This window comes from Oncorhynchus keta, chromosome 35, assembly GCF_023373465.1.
Source record: "Oncorhynchus keta strain PuntledgeMale-10-30-2019 chromosome 35, Oket_V2, whole genome shotgun sequence".
In the NCBI taxonomy this organism is placed as follows: domain Eukaryota; kingdom Metazoa; phylum Chordata; class Actinopteri; order Salmoniformes; family Salmonidae; genus Oncorhynchus; species Oncorhynchus keta.
Window position 1 is genome coordinate 22309583 of NC_068455.1, and position 21479 is coordinate 22331061.

A 21479-nucleotide genomic window follows, 5' to 3' on the forward strand; every position below is an offset into this window, starting at 1 on the left:
ATGTGATATTTCAGGGGTTTTGTATATTTGAAAACATTCTAAAAACCTGCTTTGTCATGGGGTAGTATGTGTAGGTTGATGAAGAAAAAAATGATTTAATCAATTTTAGAATAAGTCTAATCTAACAAAATGTGGAAAAATTCAAGGGGTCTGAATAATTTCCAAATGCACTGTATATTCCCCTTCATGAAGACGGTCTGGATTTTCCATCGGAAGGCTTTGTCATTTCTCCTTGTCAGGCCGAGTCATATGAGCTTCTCTTATTCCCCCTCGGGACTCTTTTCTGAATGGCCTGCCTGTCCCTCTTGTGTTTCCTGATCACTTTGGGCTTTGAGGGAGCATGCTATGACTAAATAATTTGCCTTCACCTGCAGAGGTTTCTTTCAGAATGCACCACTGAAAAGTAGACCGATAAGGCAAAATGACTCATCTTTGTAGTATGAAAATCAGTAGCTCAGTGGTAGATTCGCATGAGCTTTTAAGCTTGTACTTATACTGACAATAGTCTCGGAGTTCTACCAGACTGTTTGTACACACACGCACACAGGTAATCAAAGTTACTGTATATCCCTCATCACATGACCTTAATCACGTTAAACATCTGAGACTTCCTTATGTCTGGGAAGCTCTGACTCCCCAGGGAAATTGTTCACTGCTGCCAGTCTTGGCCCCACCCTTACAGGAAATGCCAGTGTGCTCAGCTATAATAACAATACTAATTACCTATACAAGTCTATGGAAAGATGGTACAGCTCATCATATGGCTGTAACTCATTCACAAGCCTGATAGACCAGCATCTTGGGACTTGAGTCCCTTATTCTGTTCGGGCATTTGTGATGTGCCATTTTATCTGCATAATAGTGTGTTAGTCTTTAACACTAATTTATTTAACAATAATTGCATGATTCAGTCTCGTAAAGAGCTATGACTCCAACAGATGGAAAAACACCAGAAATCAAGGCAATGTTAAATATGTATTGTTTTAATTTACTGGAGTGTGTGGCTTGCTTTACCTTTCCACAAACAATGGAAATCATTTACAATAGTCAAACTTTACACATTTAAAAATATAAATCTTTGTATTCACATCCATTTACAATATAATACATGTAGGTGTTATTACATCGTTGGTTGGATGTATGCTGTGATAATGAGTCTTTCAGAGCCATAAAGACTTATTTATTGGCATCCATTTTGTTTATCTGGCATCTTCTCAGTGATTCACACTGTCCATCATCACTTTCTCAGTCTGTTGTACCCCTGCTGTACCAGTCTTCTGCCATCCTCTACCTCTGAGGTTGGCACCACTTCGGCATGCGACTGTACCAAAGCTAAAGCCTGTGCACAGATGAGCTTCTGTCTCTGCCTGTACTACTGTTCTTTGGAGGTTCTGTGGTCTATTTTCTAATGGCACCCATTCCATTGAACGTCATCATACCAACATGTCACCTGCGAAAGGAAAGGAGAAGGTGGATTAGAGCCAAGTTCACTCATGACTATCTAAAACGTCTAATCTGCTAGGTTCACTCATGACATACAGCTAGATATGCTGAACCATTTTCACAGTTTAGTATCACTACACAACTATATGACAAAACCCTATACCCTACATAAGCAATCACACACAGTAGCGATGTGTCACACACTCACAGTCCAAATAAACTCACATCAGATTTAAGTCACACTCACCACTTCATCATCAGACTGTCCTTCCTCCTCCTCCTCACTGTCCTCAGACTCACTGTCTGGCAGTTCTCTCAGCTCCTGAGCTGTCAGCTCATACAGTTCCCTTTCGATGGAGGCGTTCTGGCGTCCGTAGGTCAAGTGGTACGGTGTGTGACCGCCATAGGTCAGGCTGTTGACATTCGCCCCTTTACTGACCAGGAGCAGCACCAAGTCCAGGTTCTGTAGGTCAACAGCCAGGTGGAGAGGGCTGCGGCCATTGCACTGCTCCTGGAACACCAAGGGACAAACAAGTACCAAATAAGTTAACGGAAAATACACATCATCTGGATGCTTTTTATTAAATGTGCATGACATTATAGTCAAATGAGTGGACTTTTGTGAGGGTAGGGTTGAAGAAAGACTAAGCTGTTGCATGCATACCTGTGCATCGATGTCAGCTCCGAGATCAACAAGGCTCTCCACTAGTGAGAGGAAGCCATGGATAGAGACCAGATGCAAACAGTTCTGACCTGAAACAGAGAGCAGAGGAAGACCAATGGTCAGAGAAAAGGATAACACTTTACATTAAGCTGCCCTTATACCTGTGTAGTAACTGTAATTACTGCAGTTGTTAAACATTATTTAGTAATTGCTTAGTTTCAGTATGGCCACAGATTACCTACCAGCTGAAACAAGTAACAGAAAATAGACTAGACCCTTCTTACCACTGTAGTTTGGCGTGGCCATAATGGCTGGGAGCTGGGTAGAGCAGCCCTGGGTCTGGGTGAGGACACTGAAGCAGGTGAGAGAGCCCTTCCTGCAGGCGATGTGAAGGGCTGTGTTGCCACTGTCGTCCACTAGCGTGGGGTCACAGCCAGCCTTCAGGAGACGCTCCACTATCTCAGCCTGCTCTGTGATCACAGCCAGGTGGAGAGGAGTCTATGGGGGAGGAGGGATTTGGTTAGGAACTGAAAGTATGGGTCTCACACAAAAAAAACGTTATTGTAAGTGCGCATATACTTCACTCTCTCGTACATACACATACACCTGGTATTCTACCTATGCATCTATTTGTGCAGGTTTTAGCTGTATTTACCTGTCTCTGGTGGTTATATTGATTGAGGAAAGGCTCATTGCATGACAGCTCTATCATCTTCCTTGCACAGTCCTTGGCTTCATGTATAATGGCAAGGTGGAGAAGCCTGCATAGATAAAAAAAAAGACAAAAAAAGAAAAGGGATGTATTATTTAACTGCTCAGATTACTAAACAAAATACATGAACATGAATATGACAAGTAGGGGTTTAAAATGTTTAATGAGCAGCACTTTAACGGCAGCACTTCATAGACTTCACACTTTTTCCCCCTCAAGCTATTTCTACTAGTGGTGGCTTGACGCACTGGCGTACGTTGCAGCGCGTGGTTTCTGGCACGAGGCCTGGGACTTTCCCGGCTGGGGCAGAGTGTGAGCGCCGCCCATTTGACCCCCGGCCATAGTACATTCCGTTCTGATAGCCTTTTGTTTACGTACAGTCCACAATGACCATAATAATCACTCTGACTGTAACTCCCCCCAATACCTTCCTTGTGCATTGTTTAGAGGCTGCTTTGCATGCAAATGCTAATAATAACTGTTGCACACTGGAAGACACCCAGATTTGCGCAAAAATTACTCAACTACAAAAAATAAGCGTACATTTGTTTTCTATATTGTCACATTCACCGGATAGTTGCAGTGAAATGTATTGTTTTACAGGGTATGCCATAGTAGTAATGCGCCCCTGAAGCAAATTAGAGTTAAGTGCCTTGCTCAAGGGCACATCGATTGATTTTCACTGTTGTCGGCTCGGGTATTTCAACCAGGACCCTTAGTCGAATTGCCCAACGAGCTGTCCGTTAGGTTACCTATGTAGCCTAAACATAACAATAACAATGCATTATTTATAGTAGACTTGGTGTAACTATCTTCTGACATGGAAAAAAACTTGAATGTCCGCAGATGGTATTATAGTTTCTCAACGTACGTGTCTCCATCCTCTGAAATGTGTTCCTTCCACGGTTCATTGCCGCATTCGTCTCTCTGCGGTGGGAGACAATCCACACGAAGACGCTCGAGCTCACAGGCGACAACTTTATATTCCTCATCTTTGAGAGAGTCGAGGCCACTGTCCAGCCGCTCTTCATTGAAAGATTTAACTTTCCCATCCTTAGAATGTCGACCATCAGTGTTACAATCCATGTGGTTGAGGATTCTCGCTCTATGAAGGTCCATTGACACTGGCTTCTGTGTTGGTTGTAATTCAGAACTTTACATACACCAGCATTAAATTATTGTTGCCCGAGGGGGAGGAGTCAACACAGGGTGGGGGATTTCCAGGCGGATTGCACTGTCACATATTTCAAATCTGCATTATCATTATTGTGGCCGTTTATCCAACATGAAACGAACCCCCTTAAAAACTGATTAGGTTTATGTTAGAACATTGCAGAGGGCATTTGAAGTTTTGAGAAATGTGCATACATAAATGCAAATAATAGCCTAAATAAAATCAAGACAATTCAATAATTTAGTTGATTAAAAGTAAGCTAAATATAATTTTGCCTGATTATAGTGCATGTAGTTGGCTACTTGCAGAATAGATCATATATTGGCTGAGTAGGCATGTCAATACATTTTATTTTGTCAAATATTTCATCCCTCTGTACAATGATAGGCCTAATGAGACAGAACTGCATTACAATTAGGAAACTCCTATGTCTGCTTACAGTGCATCCAGAATGTATTCACCACTTGACTTTTTCCACATTTTATTATGTTACGTCCTTATTCTAAAATGGATTATTGTTTTTTTAATCTCCTCATAAATCTACACACAATACCCCATTATGACAAAGCAAAAACAGGTTTTTAAAAATGTTTGCATGTATTAAAAAAAAGAACTGAAATACCATTCACATAAGTATTCAGACCCTTTACTCAGTACTTTGTTGGAGCACCTCCTCTCTGCAGATCCTCTCAAGCCCTGTCAGGTTGGATGGAGAGCGTTGCTGCACAGCTATTTTCAGGTCTCTCCAGAGATGTTCGATCGGGTTCCAGTCCAGACTCTGGCTGGGCCACTCAAGGACATCCATAGACTTGTCCCGAAGCCACTCCTGCGGAAGGTGAACCTTCGCCCCCAGTCTGAGGTACTGAGTGATCTGGTGCAGGTTCTCTCTGTACTTTTCATCTTTACCTCAATCCTGACAAGTCTCCCAGTCCCTGAGGCTGAAAAACATCCCCACAGCATGATGCTGCCACCACCATGCTTCACCGTAGGGATGGTGCCAGGTTTCCTCCAGTAAGTCGCTCTGGATAAGAGCGTCTGCTAAATGACTTAAATGTAAATGTAAATGTCACTTGGCATTCAGGCCAAATAGTTTAATCTTGGTCTCATCAGACCAGAGAATCTTCTTTCTCATGATCTGAGAGTCCTTTAGGTGCCTTTAGGTAAACTCCAAAGAGGCTGTCATGTGCCTTTTACTGAAGAGTGGCTTCCGTCTGGGCACTCTACCATAAAGGCCTGATTGGTGGAGTGCTGCAGAGAAGGTTGTTCTTCTGGAAGGTTCTCCCATCTCCACAGAGGAACTCTGGTCGCTCTGCCAGAGTGACCATCATGTTCCTTGTCACCTCCCTGACCAAGGCCATTCTCCCCTGATTGCTCAGTTTGGCCGGGCGGCCAGCTCTAGGAAGAGTCTTGGTGATTCCAAACTTCTTCTATTTAAGAATGATGGAGGCCTCTGTGCTCTTGGGGACCTTCACTGCTGCAGACCTTTTTTGGTACCCTTCCCAGATCTGTCCCTCGACACAATCCTGTCTCTGCGCTCTACGGACAATTCCTTCGACCTCATGGCTTCGTCTTTGCTCTGACATGCACTGTCAACTGTGGGACCTTAAATAGACAGGTGTGTGCCTTTTCAAACCTTGTCCAATCATTTTAATTTACCACAGATGTGGACTCCAATCAAGTTGTAGAAACATCATGGGTGATCAATGGAAACAGGATGTACCTGAGGTCAATTTTGAGTCTCATAGCAAAGGGTCTGAATACTTATGTAAATAAATGTTTTTAATACATTTGCAAATGTTTTTCGATTTGTCATTATGGGGTATTGTGTGAAGTTTGACGAGGGGAAAAAATGTTTTCTTCCATTTCAGAATAAGGCTGTAACGTAACAAAATGTGGAAGAATGGAAGGGGTCTGAATAGTTTCCGAATACACTGTATTTATCCTTGATGACAATCGACTATCGTTTAATGTGTGTGGTGTGAACAACACAGTGAAATCCAGGGGTCTTTCTATTTGCACAACACGGGAAGAAACACAATCATACACATCAACCGTCTCCATGTGTTACCAGACCACACTGACAGGAACAGACACACTAGTGGTGGTAACCACTGTTTATCTGACCTTACTGACAGAACATGACTAATGACTGACACGTCTGAAATGACCCAGCTGAACTTGAAAAAAAGACCAGTTTGTTGCCATTTTTAGTCTCTCTGTCTGTATGGGTGAACCATGATCTGATCAATAACCTGTATAGCAAGACAATTAATCATTTGACAAGGTCGGTGGCAAGTATTACCTAAAGTGCAATAAAATAAATGTTTATTCCACTGTGGCACCAAACCGTATGATTAATCTGACTTTAATTCAAGTCTAGGTATGTAAGGTCATTACTTTCTTTTATCTCATGTTATGATAGTCCTTTTTTGACATGCTCTCTTTAGATGTTCTATGGAGTCACATGACTGAGTGGACCGGACGTGGTAGGAAACTCCTGGCACATGAAGTACTTTTTGAGGAACAACAACGTCTGTGCATGGAAAGATGGGAGACCGTGTTATTACACAACCCTGGGTTATCTGCACATAAACAGTAATACTGAGTGTGCGTGCGGAAAAGACACACATACAGGTGTCAGCCTGAGAATAGTTTAATTTTCACAACAAAGAGAACAGCAAATCTCCATGAACTATATTCTGCAAAAAATGTCTCATAACATTGGAATATAAACCTTTTTCACAACACTAGTGCTGCAGTTAGATTATGTCTGTTGGGTGGATGGGATTTTCAGGGAAAACTCCATTTTAAAGCCCATAATCTGCATCTTACTGGGGGAAGGGAGGAGGACAGGGTGGAGGGAGGGCATGTATGGGAATCCCTAAAACTCCACAGGGCAGGAGTTTTGGAAACACAAACACTGAGCAATGGGCATGAGCAGACAAGAATGGACATGTCTATGATACAGCCTTATTCTGACATGTCTACAGGAATAGTGACTCATAATTAATACTAGTGAATCACTGAATCAAAATGTAAATGTAAGTAAATTTAAGTGATGAGTGTTCTGCCTTGTCAAACAACCAGTCCAACCCAATGGAAAACAGTAGTGTGTGTTAATCGAATTGATGACATTGTGCATTTTGTGTGCAACTTTATCTTTACAGTTGGCATTTCGTTGTGACATCTTATCCAGGCAAGGTGACAGTATGAATCATGACTCCTGTCCTTGGATTCCTCCGGACTTCCCAGTGAGTTAATGAGTAAAGCATATAGGTGAGGTGAGTCAGGTGTGTGTGTGTGTGTGTGTGTGTGTGTGTGTGTGTGTGTGTGTGTGTGTGTGTGTGTGTGTGTGTGTGTGTGTGTGTGTGTGTGTGTGTGTGTGTGAGAGAGGGAAATAGAAAGATCATGCTCCTTCCCCATGGTTTAGCGAACATTTGAACAATGTGGGGAATGCAGTTTCCTTTCAGTTTCTTGTCCAGAGAAGATAAAGGGTTGGCAGATAGGATAACAGGCATATATATAGATCCTTCAGCTAAAATGACTCATTTATCAAATAAGTACATCATTTACAGTATCCTGTTTAAACTTCCTCAACATTGTCCTTGTTATATTGTGGTGTTTATTAGTGACATGTACAAGGTTGCAGATTTAATTGCAGGGTACAGTAAAATTCCTCTAACAGTGCAGGTCAAAAAGAGAAGTGAATTATAGTAAATGCATAGAAATAAGCCACAAAGTATTAGCATATAGACTAGCTGAAAATAACACAATCTTTGTTCTCTGATGATATGCTGTGGCATGTTAATACTGTGACCAAACATTTTCATACCATTAGCCCTACTCTGACATGTAGGGAAATATAAGGGAATGCTTTATTTTCTTATTTAAAGGCAGACTGAGAACGCCTGATTTGGGTGCATTTCATGTCTTGGGATGAGAAGATATCACTATCTACACAACAGCACAATATCAGTTCATGCTCAATAACATAAGAACAGGGCTACCAACTTTTGAAGAAAGCTTGGGGTGAGATTTTCTATGTGAATTTCATGCTCCCCTAGTACAACCCCTAGACAGGGAAAACAGTAGCCTACTGTTTCAAAGCCAATTTCCTGCAATCCTAGGCATTTTGACATAAGGCCTATGACCAGAGTGGATTTAAAAATAAAAATAAAAACACAGATCAGGTGTATTCAGTACGCTTTGAACATTAAATTAATACTCAAAATTGGACGACTTTGTTACTTTGCGATATTTGGGGGATGAAATTTAAAGTATAATAATATTTTTTGTGCATATTTTTAGGCGGTTTGACAGTTTATTCTGACAGTAATGAAATGAGATCGGAAGACAGGCAAATACCAGAAACAGTGCGAATGGTTGGAAGCAGGGATTGATCCCTGTTGTCAGGTAGAAAGACCAAGGCTCTGCACAGGAAATATTAATGGTTAATGGCAGTGGGTAACCAAATCATAGATTGCGGTCTCCTTGTCCATAGACTGCTTTCAAGATAAGGACACAAACATTTCGTGTTTTGTCATTTGGGTGAACAATCTCTTTAAAATGGGGCTGGAAGAAACTCTTGCTTGCTCCCCAGGAGGGTTGGCCACCCCTGATCTATGTTTCCCAAGTGATGGGTGTTTGAAAAATGTTCTTGTTATAACCATTCATTTCTCAAACCTTCAAGAAAAATCTAATGAATATCAATATTCAGGTGGTTTAAGCCTACTAGTTGAAGATCCTTGTCATCACCGTACTCTACATAGACAACATATGACGCGTTTTTGAGCTGCCTAGCATGTGCACAAAACTAAAATGGCATAATGTATATTTGATTCCTGCAGCATTTAATACCCTGTCTTTATTTGTATAACTTGTTTTTTTTTAAATCCATGAATGGCTGCACAAATACATTGCCTCACATAATTAATTTTCAAAGACACAAGTAGGCACATGAGATTTAAAATATGTGATTACAATGGCAAAATTGGGAAGAAGTGGAATAATAAAATAAATTTGGGGAATAACAGTAGTGCCCTTGCTGACAAGCACAATAATGACCCTATATTTTAGCCCATTGTTAAGAATCAAACGAAGTAAATAGAAACTAAATCTCCTAGACAAGATTACATAAATCTGCCCCTACACTCTTAACCAAATGATTTATGTTTTTATTGTCCCCACTCTAGAATCTAAATGACAATTTTGGGTTCACAATCTGTTTGACAAAATTATTTTCATAATTACAATAAGCTCACCGAACCAAACTTCCCTGCTAAAACGTATTGTAGGTCTGTCTGATGCATTTTCGTTGTCACAGCCTAAATGCCAATCACCAAACGAGGGGACCAATGCAAATGTGGATGAAAGTTGGCATTAGTACATGCTGTGTCAAAAGGCTGCATTCTGCAATAGGGACAGGTGTAAAAGCAACCTAATTTTGTTGAAAACATTGTACATAAAACACTATTTTTACAGTTTTATAAACTCAGCTGAGAACTTCTCGCTCTCCATTCAGCTACACTCTCTTGTGGGGCGTTTATTTAAAACATGCATCCAATCCCCTTAATCCCTTACATTTTATTTGTATTTAACTAAGCTATTCAGTTAAGAACAAATTCTTATTTACAACGACAAGAGAGACAACACTACATAGAGACCTAAAACAACAACATAGCAAGGCAGCAACACATGACAACATAGCATGGGTAGCAACACAACATGACAACAACATGTTAGCAACACAACATGGTAGCAGCACAACACATGGTACACACATTATAGGTCACAGACAACAGCAGAAAGGGTAAGAAGGTAGAGACAACAATACATCACGCAAAGCTACCACAACTGCCAGTAAGAGTGTCCATGCCTGAGTCTTTGAATGAAGAGATTGAGATAAAACTGTCCAGTTTGATTGTTTGTTGCAGCTAGTTCCAGTCGCTACCTGCAGCGAACTGAAAAGACAAGCGACCCAGGGATGTGTGTGCTTTAGGGACCTTTAACAGAATGTGACTGGCAGAACGGGTGTTGTATGTGGATGATGAGGGCTGCAGTAGATATCTCAGATAAGGGGGAGTGGGGCCTAAGTGGGTTTTATAAATACGCTTCAACCATTGTTGCAACGGGTATGCAGAGATGACCAGTTTACAGAGGAACATAACTAGACAAATCATATGCTTTAATCATATGCTTCAATGCGCCGTGGTTCACAGTGCTGTGGAAAGACAACACAATGATAGAGGTTCAGCTCGTGATTTAAACTGCAGGCAGCTCTGTAAGAATCAGACATTCTGAAATATAGTGAAAAATCGAGTGTGTATGTGGTACCCATATGACAGCATATGGACACACTAACCACAAGAAACCAGAAGATGGCGACAGAGGACAACAAATAAAAAAGTATATACAGTTGTATGAAAAAGTTTGGGCACCCCTCTGAGGCTGCATAATAATTGACTCTGTCGTCACAGAAAATGATCACAGTGGCATGCCATTCATTTTCTAATAAAAGCTGAGTACTGGGGTATTGTCCAGACAAAGATTTTTAGTGTAGCAATATTAAGTTGTATGAAATTAAATCCAATGTGAAAAATAGGCTATGTAAAAATGTGGGCACCCTTGTCATTCTGTTGATTTGAATACCTGTAACTACTCTGCACTGATTAATTGGAACACACAATTGGTTTGGTGAGCTCATTAAGCCTTGAACTTCATAGACAAGTGCATCCAATCATGAGAAAAGGTATTCAAGGTGGACAATTGAAAGTTGTTGTTCTCTCTCCTCTGAAGAGTGGAAACATGGGGGCCTCAAAACAACTCTCAAATGACCTGAAAACAAAGATTGTTCAACATTATGGTTTAGAGGAAGGCTATAAAAAGCTATCGCTGAGATTTAAGCTGTCAGTGTCCACTGTGAGGAACATAGTGAGGAAATGGAAGACCACAGGCAGAAACAGTTCTTGTTAAGACCAGAAGTGGCAGGCCAAGTAAAATATCAGAGAGGCAAAGACGAAGGATGGTGAGAGCCCACAGACCACCTCCAAAGACCTACAACATCATCTTGCTGCAGATGGTGTCACTGTGCATCGTTCAACAATTCAGCGCACTTTGCACAAGGAGAAGCTGTATGGGAGAGTGATGCGGAAGAAGCCTTTTCTGCACACACGCTACAAACAGAGTTGCTTGAGGTTTGCAAACGCACATTTGGACAAGCCAGCTTCATTTTGGAATAAGGTGCTGTGGACTGATGAAACAAAGATTGAGTTATTTGGTCATAACAAGGGACATTATGCATGGCAGCAAAAGAACACAGCGTTCCAAGAAAAACACTTGCTACCCACAGTAAAATGGGGGTTCCATCATGCTGTGTGGCTGTGTGGCCCGTGCCGGTACTGGGAATCTTGTTCAAGTTGAGGGTCGCATGGATTCCACTCAATATCAGCAGATTCATGGGAATAATGTTGAAGAATCAGTCACAAAGTTGAAGTTATGCCGGGGCTGGATATTTCAACAACCCAAAACACTGCTCAAAATCTACCCTGGCATTTATGCAGAGGAACAAGTACAATGTTCTGGAATGGCCATCCCAGTCCCCAGACCTGAATATCATTGAGAATCTGTGGGATGTTTTGAAGCGGGCTGTCCATGCTCGGCAACCATCAAACCTAACTGAACTGGAGACGTTTTGTAAGAAGGAATGGTCCAAAATACCTTCATCCAGAATCCAGACACTCATTAGAGGCTATGGGAAGCGTCTAGAGTCTGTTATTTTAGCAAAAGGAGGCTCTACTAAATATTGATGTGATTTTTCTATTGTGGTGCCCAAATTTATGCACCTGTCAATTTTTTTTCAATGCATATTGCACATTTTATGTTAATCCAATAAACCTAATTTCACCACTGAAATATTACTGTGTCCATCAGTTATTTGATAGATCAAAATGAAATTGCTGATCCAAACACCCAATTATTTATAAATGGAAATCATGGAAATTGTCAGGGGTGCCCAAACTTTTTTTATTCGACTGTATATATATTTATTTGACCTTTATTTAACTAGGCAAGTCAGTTATGAACAAATTCTTATCACAATGACGGCCTACCCTGGCCAAACCCAGACAACGCTGGGCCAATTGTACGCTGCCCTATAGGAATCCCAATCATGGCCGGCTGTGACGCAGCTTGGATTTTCGGCCTACAGCAGTACGCCTATATTCTCTGGTCTAGCTAGATACAGGGAGAAAGAAAGACAAGGTAAAATAAAGAAAAGTTTCCATTTAACTGTATAGACCTAAACATAAAGACTGTCCATGTCTTCTTTCTAACGGGCAGAATGAGCAGACCAACTGGCTGGTGTGTTTACGGACATATTCATTCGCTCCCTATCCCAGTCTTCTGTCCCTACATGCTTCAAGATGGCCACCATTGTTCCTGTACTCAAGAAGGCAAAGCTAACTGAACTAAACTCAGCAAAAAAAGAAACGTCCTCTCACTGTCAACTGTGTTTGTTTTCAGCAAACTTATGTTTGTATGAACATAACAATATTCAACAACTGAGACATAAACTGAACACGTTCCACAGACATGTGACTAACAGCAATGGAATAATGTGTCCCTGAACAAAGGGGGGTCAAAAGTAACAGTCGGTATCTGGTGTGGCCACCAGCTGCATTACGTTCTGCAGTGCATCTCCTCCTCATGGACTGCACCAGATGTGCCAGTTCTTGCTGTGAGATGTTACCCCACTCTTCCACCATGGCACCTGCAAGTTCCTGGACATTTCTGGGGGGAATGATCCTAGCGCTCACCCTTCGATCCAACAGGTCTCAGACGAGCTCAATGGGATTTAGATCCGGGCTCTTCGCTGGCCATGGCATAACACTGACATTCCTGTCTTGCAGGAAATCCCGCACAGAACGAGCAGTATGGCTAGTGGCATTGTCATGCTGGACGGATCGGGTCAGGATGAGCCTGCAGGAAGGGTACCACATGAGGGAGGAGGATGTCTTCCCTGTAACGCACAGTGTTGAGATTACCTGCAATGACAACAAGCTCAGTCCGATGATGCTGTGGCACACCTCCAAATCGATCCTGCTCCAGAGTTCAGGCCTCAGTGTAACGCTCATTCCTTCAACGATAAATGCGATTCCGACCATCACCCCACCCCTGGTGAGACAAAACCGTGACTCGTCAGTGAAGAGCACTTTCTGCCAGTCCCGTCTGGTCCAGCGACAGTGGGTTTGTGCCCATAGGCAACGTTGTTGCTGGTGATGTCTGGTGAGGACCTGCCTTACAACAGGCCTACAAGCCCTCAGTCCAGCCTCTCTCAGCCTATTGTGGACAGTCTGAGCACTGATGGAGGGATTGTGCATTCCTGGTGTAACTCGGGCAGTTGTTGTTGCCATCCTGTACCTGTCCCGCAGGTGTGATGTTTGGATATACCGATCCTGTGCACGTGTTGTTACACGTGGTCTGCCACTGCGAGGACAATCAGCTGTCTGTCCTGTCTCCCCGTAGCGCTGTCTTAGGAGTCTCACAGTACAGACATTGCAATTATTTGCCCTGTGCAATTGGGTCCCGGACTTTCTGACGTGCCTACCCATGTGATGAAAGTTGAAACAAAGTCTCCACCTCGCTGACACCCAACACTGGGGCCCCACAAGGGTGCGTGCTCAGCCCCCTCCTGTACTCCCTGTTCACCCACGACTGCGTGGCCATGCACACCTCCAACTCAATCATCAAGTTTGCAGACGACACAACAGTAGTGGGCTTGATTACCGACAACAACGAGACAGCCTACAGGGAGGAGGTGAGGGCACTTGGAGTGTGTTGTCAGGAAAACAACCTCTCTCTTAAAGTCAACAAAACAAAAGGAAAAGATTGTGGACTTCAGGAAACAGCAGAGGGAGCACCCCCCTATCCACATCGAAGGGACAGCATTGGAGAAAGTGGAACGTTTTAAGTTCCTCTGCGTACACATCACTGACAATCTGAAATGGTCCACCCACACAAACAGTGTGGTGAAGAAGGCGCAACAGCGCCTCTTCAACCTCAGGAGGCTGAAGAAATTTGTCTTGTCACCCAAAACCCAGACTAACTTTTACAGATCCATAATTGAGAGCATCCTGATGGGCTGTTTCACAACCTGATACGGCAACTGCTCCCCCATCAACCGCAAGGCTCTCCAGAGGGTGGTGCAGTCTGCACAACGCATCACCGGGGGCAAACGACCTGTCCTCCATGACACCTACAGTGGGGCAAAAAAGTATTTAGTCAGCCACCAATTGTGCAAGTTCTCCCACTTAAAAAGATGAGAGAGGCATGTAATTTTCATCATAGGTACACTTCAACTATGACAGACAAAATGAGATTTTTTTTCTCCAGAAAATCACATTGTAGGATTTTTAATTAATTTATTTGCAAATTATGGTGAAAAATAAGTATTTGGTCACCTACAAACAAGCAAGATTTCTGGCTCTCACAGACCTGTAACTTCTTCTTTAAGAGGCTACTCTGTCCTCCACTCGTTATCTGTATTAATGGCACCTGTTTGAACTTGTTATCAGTATAAAAGACACCTGTCCACAACCTCAAACAGTCAAACTCCAAACTCCACTATGGCCAAGACCAAAGAGCTGTCAAAGGACACCAGAAACTAAATTGTAGACCTGCACCAGGCTGGGAAGACTGAATCTGCAATAGGTAAGCAGCTTGGTTTGAAGAAATCAACTGTGGGAGCAATTATTAGGAAATGGAAGACATACAAGACCACTGATAATCTCCCTCGATCTGGGTCTCCATGCAAGATCTCACCCCGTGGGGTCAAAATGATCACAAGAACAGTGAGCAAAAATCCCAGAACCACACGGGGGGACCTAGTGAATGACCTGCAGAGAGCTGGGATCAAAGTAACAAAGCCTACCATCAGTAACACACTACGCCGCCAGGGACTCAAATCCTGCAGTGCCAGACGTGTTCCTCTGCTTAAGCCAGTACATGTCCAGGCCCGCCTGAAGTTTGCTAGCATTTGGATGATCCAGAAGAAGATTGGGAGAATGTCATAAGCTCAGATGAAACCAAAATATAACTTTTTGGTAAACAAAGAAGGAGGACAAAGAATGCTGAGTTGCATCCAAAGAACACCATACCTACTGTGAAGCATGGGGGTGGAAATATCATGCTTTGGGGCTGTTTTTCTGCAAAGGGACGAGTGATCCGTGTAAAGGAAAGAATGAATGGGGCCATGTATCGTGAGATTTTGAATGAAAACCTCTTTCCATCAGCAAGGGCATTAAAGATGAAACGTGGCTGGGTCTTTCAGCATGACAATGATCCCAAACACACCGCCCGGGCAACGAAGGAGTGGCTTTGTAAGAAGCATTTCAAGGTCCTGGAGTGGCCTAGCCAGTCTCCAGATCTCAACCCCATAGAAAATCTTTGGAGGGAGTTGAAAGTCTGTGTTGCCCAGCAACAGCCCCAAAACATCACTGCTCTACAGGAGATCTGCATGGAGGAATGGGCCAAAATACCAGCAACAGTGTGTGAAAACCTTGTGAAGACTTACAGAAAACATTTGACCTCTGTCATTGCCAACAAAGGGTATATAACAAAGTATTGAAAGTATTTTGTTATTGACCAAATACTTATTTTCCACCATAATTTGCAAATAAATTCATTAGAAATTTTACAATGTGATTTTCTGGATTTTTTTTCTTCTAATTTTGTCTGTCATAGTTGAAGTGTACCTATGATGAAAATTACAGGCCTCTCTCATCTTTTTCAAGTAGGAGAACTTGCACAATTGGTGGCTGACTAAATACTTTTTTTGCCCCACTGTATAGCACCCTATGTCACAGGAAGGCAAAAAATATCATCAAAGACAGCAACCACCCATGGCTGGAGCTGAGACGTCAGAGCTGCCATATCTAGAAGGGCGAATGGCTGGAGCTGAGACGTCAGAGCTGTCCGCTGAGCTGAAACTAAGAAGTGAGCCAACCTTGAATCCAATACATTTAATTATCATATAATGTTTAATCATCAGAGTTCCCCAACGGCAATTAAGCAAGAACATGGAGCATCAGAATACAGGCAAAGTAGGATACTATAAGGCTTAAGCAATTAGGGCACGGTCTGAATTACAAAGTCCAAGTTGTTTGGGCCTCTTGACGTAATACTTTAAAATGGATGAAAAATAAATATATATTCATTCATTTTCAGTAGTCTGTGGGATTAGAGGAGGGCATTGATCACAACTGTAACATCTCGGTAATTTGATTTCGGAGTAGGCTAATCTTGTCAAATCAGTAGTGTCGTCTAGCAAGAACACATATTTCAAATAGGACACATTTTAACAGTGAAAACATATTTCAAAAGTTACATTTCTGAACCAAGTAGCCTATGCCTATGAGTTCCATGAACAAAAACTATTAAAAAAAAAACATTTTTTTTACCATGATAAAATTGTTGTTACCCTAGTAATGATAAGAGATCAATTTACTCAAACAAACACTTGGCCGCGCCTACCAATAGGCTTTATAGTCTAGAATAAATAATGCAAACATAGGTCTAAAATAAAAATATTTGAGATGTTTTACTAATACATTACTGATGAATAAATAGCATAACTGTGACTCAATTTGGCTCGGGCTTTTAACACTGCACAGACACCTCTTAATTCCCAAGGTGGGCCTTGTCAAGCGCGCATCAAAAAGGACGCGCCAGTTCTCACTCTAATACGCTTTGATTAGTTTCCAGGGACTCTCCCCAAACCGCGAACCAACTCCGCACGACGGAAAACACTAGGGTCAGCGCGATCGTCTTCCCCAGGGATAAACGTGATTCGCGTCTCTGATCTGCGTCCCCAGCTTCCCGTGGAGGGCAGGAGGACCCCCCTCTTTCCCGCTATGGGCGGGTCTCCGCCACCAACTCTCGTCTCTTCTCAATTTTGTGAGCATCACCGCCCTTCTGCCGCGGAGATAAGGCGTTGGTCTCACCAGGGAAAACCGACACCGAGATATTCCCATCGTTTGCGCAACAAAGACCGAGAGGAACAGATCGCCAGTGGAGATAGTGTCCTGCATCCCTAAATAAAAGCAATAGTATCCCTCTCATTAGTTCATGACCTTAACTGATAAAATAGCCTACAGGATTACATAGTCTGATTCTAAATGTTGATAAATTATGAACTTTTGTAATTGCACAGTAGGGATCCTATTGATGAAGGTAAATGCCTACATGTACCTCACCGAGCCACAGTGGCGACCCGTCATTCAGGGCAAGTAGGGCAGAGCCCCAACTATTTTGAACCCCACCCGTTGCCTGTTTTGCATGTTATTTTGGCATTAATACATATCACATATCTGCTTGGAAATTCAAGCCCCTTGGGTGCTGCCATATAGTTACATTAGAAATGCCCATCCAAGAAGGCTGAAGGTCATTGGCCACAGATAGAATGACATCAAATCACGTTACATCTACCGTAGCTTTGATTAGACTGATCATGTCAACATCATATGTTCAAAATCTTAGCTAGCAAGCTAGACAAGCATTCCTCATTGTGAATCATGTCGACAATCTATTGGCAAATTCTTTTCAATTCTTGTCATATGAAGAGAAATTATTGATAAAACGTATTTGTGCTGATCAGCCGTTGGGCATAAACATCATACAACAAGTTTGGAAACAAGTTCAACAATGAGTGGTTTGGAATGAATCAGTGGCGGTTAACTACAAGTGTTATGAAGTGTAACAGTGTTGCTTCAGTCTGTCTCCTTGCCCCAACCTGGGGCTCAAACCAGGGACCCTCTGCATACATCAACAACTGACACCTTCTAAGCATTGTTACCTAGTGCTACACAAGGGAAACAACTACTTCAAGGTCTCAGAGCGAGTGACCTCACAGATTGAAATGCTATTAGCGTGCACCCCGCTACCTACCTGGTAAAAGGGGTCAATTGGTCATCAAAAAGAAATGAGGACCAAGGCACTCTTCATTTAATTAATTAAAATGCCTTTATTTGTATGGCATGTTCAATGGAAACAACGTTTAAAAACTCACTTTTCGGCAGCATGGCCTTCGTCAGGGAGTACAAAGAAATTATAATACAATGTCCTCTTTTGAACAGCTTTTCCAATCAGCCCTGATTTAAAGAGGGAGTAGTTACAGAATTCATACACCTTAGCCAAATACATTTAAACTCTGTTTTTCACAATTCCTGACATTTAATCCTAGTAAAAATCCCCGGTCTTAGGTCAGCTCACAGATCACCACTTTATTTTAAGAATGTGAAATGTCAGAATAATAGTAGAGAGAGAATGATTTATTTCAGCTTTTATTTTGTTCATCATATTCCCAGTGGGTCAGAATTGACATACACTCAATTAGTATTTGGTAGCATTAACTTTAAATTGTTTAACTTGGGTCAATCATTTCAAGTAACATTCCACAAGCTTCCCACAATAAGTTGGGTGAATTTTGGCCCATTCCTCCTGACAGACCTGGTGTAACTGAGTCAGGTTTGTAGGCCTCCTTGCTCGCACACGCTTTTTTCAGTTCTGCCCACACATTTTCTATAGGATTGAGGTCAGGGCTTCAATATATCCACATTATTTTCCTGCCTCATGATGCCATTTATTTTGTGAAGTGCACACGTCCCTCCTGCAGCAAAGCACCCCCACAACATGATGCTGCAACCCCTGTGCTTCACGGTTGGGATGGTGTTCTTTGGCTTGCAAGCCTCCCCCTTTTTCCTCCAAACATAACAATGGTCATTATGTTCAAACAGTTCTATTTTTGTTTGATCAGACCAGAGGACATTTCTCCAAAATGTACGATATTTGTCCCCATGTGCAGTTGCAAACTGTAGTCTGGCTTTTTTATGGTGGTTTTGGAGCAGTGGCTTCTTCCTTGCTGAGCAGCCTTTCAGGTTATGCCGATATAGGACTCGTTTTACTGTGGATATAGATACTTTTGTACTTGTTTCCTCCAGCATCTTCACAAGGTCATTCGCTGTTGTTCTGGGATTGATATACTTGCATAGTATTGTTTGTACAGATGAACGTGGTATCTTCAGGGGTTTGGAAATGGCTCCCAAGGATGAATCAGACTTGTGGAGGTCTTCAATTTATTTTCTGAGGTGTTGGCTGATTTCTTTTGATTTTCCGATGATGCCAAGCAAAGAGGCACAGAGTTTGAAGTTAGGCCTTGAAATACATCCAAAAGTACACATCCAATTGACTCAAATTATGTCAATTAGCCTATCAGAAGCTTCTAAAGCCATGATGTCATTTTCTGGAATTTTCCAAGCTGTTTAAAGGCACAGTCAACTTAGTGTATATACACTTCTGACCCACTGGAATTCTGATACAGTGAATTGTAAGTGAAATAATCTGTCTGTAAACAATTGTTGGAAAAATTACTTGTCATGCACAAAGTAGATGTCCTAACCGACTTGCCAAAACTATAGTTTGTTAACAAGAAATTTGTGTTGTTGAAAAACAAGTTTTATTGACTCCAACCTAAATGTATGTAAACTTCCGACTTCAACTGTATGTTATCAAAAAATTCAACTCAAAACTAGAAGCATCAGAACGCCTAGGAAGGTAGTTCTAACCTTATATATGACTGGGCAAAGTGCCAAGAATAGGAGAGCCATCTATTCCATAGTACATTAGAACACAGCAAACATGGACAATAACAGTCTGTATATAGCTGAGGGCAATAGAGCAAAATGTCCATGTCTAGATGACAGTGTAACCGATGTGAAATGGCTAGCTAGTTAGCGATGGTGCGTGCTAATAGCGTTTCAATCGGTGACGTCACTCGCTTTGAGACCTGGAAGTAGTGGTTCCCCTTGCTCTGCAAGGGCCGCGTCTTTTGTGGAGCGTAAAGTCTATACTGTTACAACAGCAAATGGACCTCTCACGACCCTACAGGAAGGTTGCGAAATCCACATCTTCATTTAAACCAGGGTACTTAGTGCCCTGTGGTTTGTAAATCTAAAAACCTTCCCTTTGGTTTAACTGTATAAGACGGTCGGTCCCCTTTTCCAAATGAGGCCGGAACATCAATACCCATAGCTTGTAGGGAGGTAGGGTTGCCATGGTGTAAGGACTTGTAGTGCCTTGCTATGGGGTAGTCTTCATGGCCGACTAGAATGGAGATCTTGAGTTTCGCTAAACGTCTTGAAGACGTTTCTTTGTCCGTCCAATGTAGAACACCTTGCACTCTGGACATTCCAATCTGTAGATGATATGAATGAATTTGCAGTTAATGAAATGCTTGACTTAATACTCAATTTTAGAAGCGCTGTCAACAAAATATTTTTTTCTGTGCAATGTGCAATATTTCTGCAATGGTTGCAGTGGTTGTATTTAAAAGAGCCCTTGGGTTTGTGGTCTGGTCAAGTCTTTTGAGAGTCACCAGGAAGATAGTTGTGGACTAATTTGTCATTTTAGGGTAGAACATGACTGGTGGCTCTGGGAAGACGTTGTGTAGTAGCATATCATGTATTGTTTTGTTGTGTAATGGCTTTGTTGGCATGCATCTAAAACATTTTTGGGGAGTTTGCCCCACCAATATTTGCATGCTAAAATCGCCACTGCCTAGCCATATTATTCGGATAAGGGGATATTTTTGAAAAATAAAACCTGGACTAATGAAAACAAATAGTTTTGAATTCATAGGATTCAGTTAAATTAGATTCAGGCTACACATCAGATGTGCGGAGAGACCACATTTGTGTTTTCTTGTAGATAATGTGCGGTAGATTATGGGTCCTTACTTTACCCATCCGAGTCACTGTAACCAGTTGAATTGACATAGTTGGTAAAAAATAAATAAATCCAAATGGTAAAAAAGGAAGATTTCTTATAAGGAGTCGTCATACTCAAGGGGAGCCTTCGTAAGCCTATTCTATTGGATATTGGTGAAACATTGTCGACACAGGTTACATGGAGACTAATTGGGGGTTGAATAGAAGAAGAGCTGCCTCTCAAATTAAACAGCTTAATCGAGCGGTTAACATTCATTACTGCGCGCACAGCTTGCAGCCTCACAAAACAAATGAGAGAGAAGGTAAAGTGCATCAAATGGACAGATTAAGGCAACAGCTTTCTTCTCATAAATGCTAAATTACGTGACATGCCAACAGAACAGAACGCCCAAAGAATCCTGCTTAACAACAGAAAGATAATTTAAATCCGAATAAAGGATTCTCAGAAAGGTCAGGCGTGTGGGGATACACATTAATTCATTACGAGTTGCACTTCGCCTGCACTGGGAGTCACTCTGTTCTTAATAAACATGCTTTAGAATAATGACATATAACTGTTGTATTTATAGCATATTCATATTCAATTACATTACTAGGATTAAGCAAAAGTGTTATGGGAAATTACGTATCTTGCCATTTTCAACAATATTTGATCAAATGCTGTAGCCTATCCATAAGGGTATGTAGCCTATCCTAAAGGTCAATGTA

General features: G+C 41.9%; 1 protein-coding gene across 1 annotated transcript; it reads right to left on the minus strand.

Annotated features, from left to right (window-relative positions):
- Positions 1–962: 962 nt before the first annotated feature.
- On the minus strand, positions 963–3989 carry nfkbiab (nuclear factor of kappa light polypeptide gene enhancer in B-cells inhibitor, alpha b). The gene is made up of 6 exons (XM_035751952.2): positions 3691–3989; positions 2763–2868; positions 2392–2605; positions 2108–2196; positions 1691–1954; positions 963–1450 (listed from the first exon to the last, which is right to left on the minus strand). The coding sequence occupies exons 1-6, from the start codon at positions 3936–3938 to the stop codon at positions 1406–1408; spliced, it is 966 nt and encodes a 321-aa protein (XP_035607845.1). The 5' UTR covers positions 3939–3989; the 3' UTR covers positions 963–1405.
- Between the last annotated feature and the right edge of the window lie 17490 nt (positions 3990–21479).

Bases quoted from the DNA above. Each gene is read 5' to 3' on its own strand.
- nfkbiab (XM_035751952.2), bottom strand. From the start codon at position 3,938: ATGGACCTTCATAGAGCGAGAATCCTCAACCACATGGATTGTAACACT. The intron at 2,869-3,690 runs GTACGTTGAGAA...TTATCTATGCAG, and splicing joins ATTTCAGAGGATGGAGACAC to GCTTCTCCACCTTGCCATTA. The intron at 1,955-2,107 runs GTATGCATGCAA...TTGGTGTTCCAG, and splicing joins GAGCTGACATCGATGCACAG to GAGCAGTGCAATGGCCGCAG.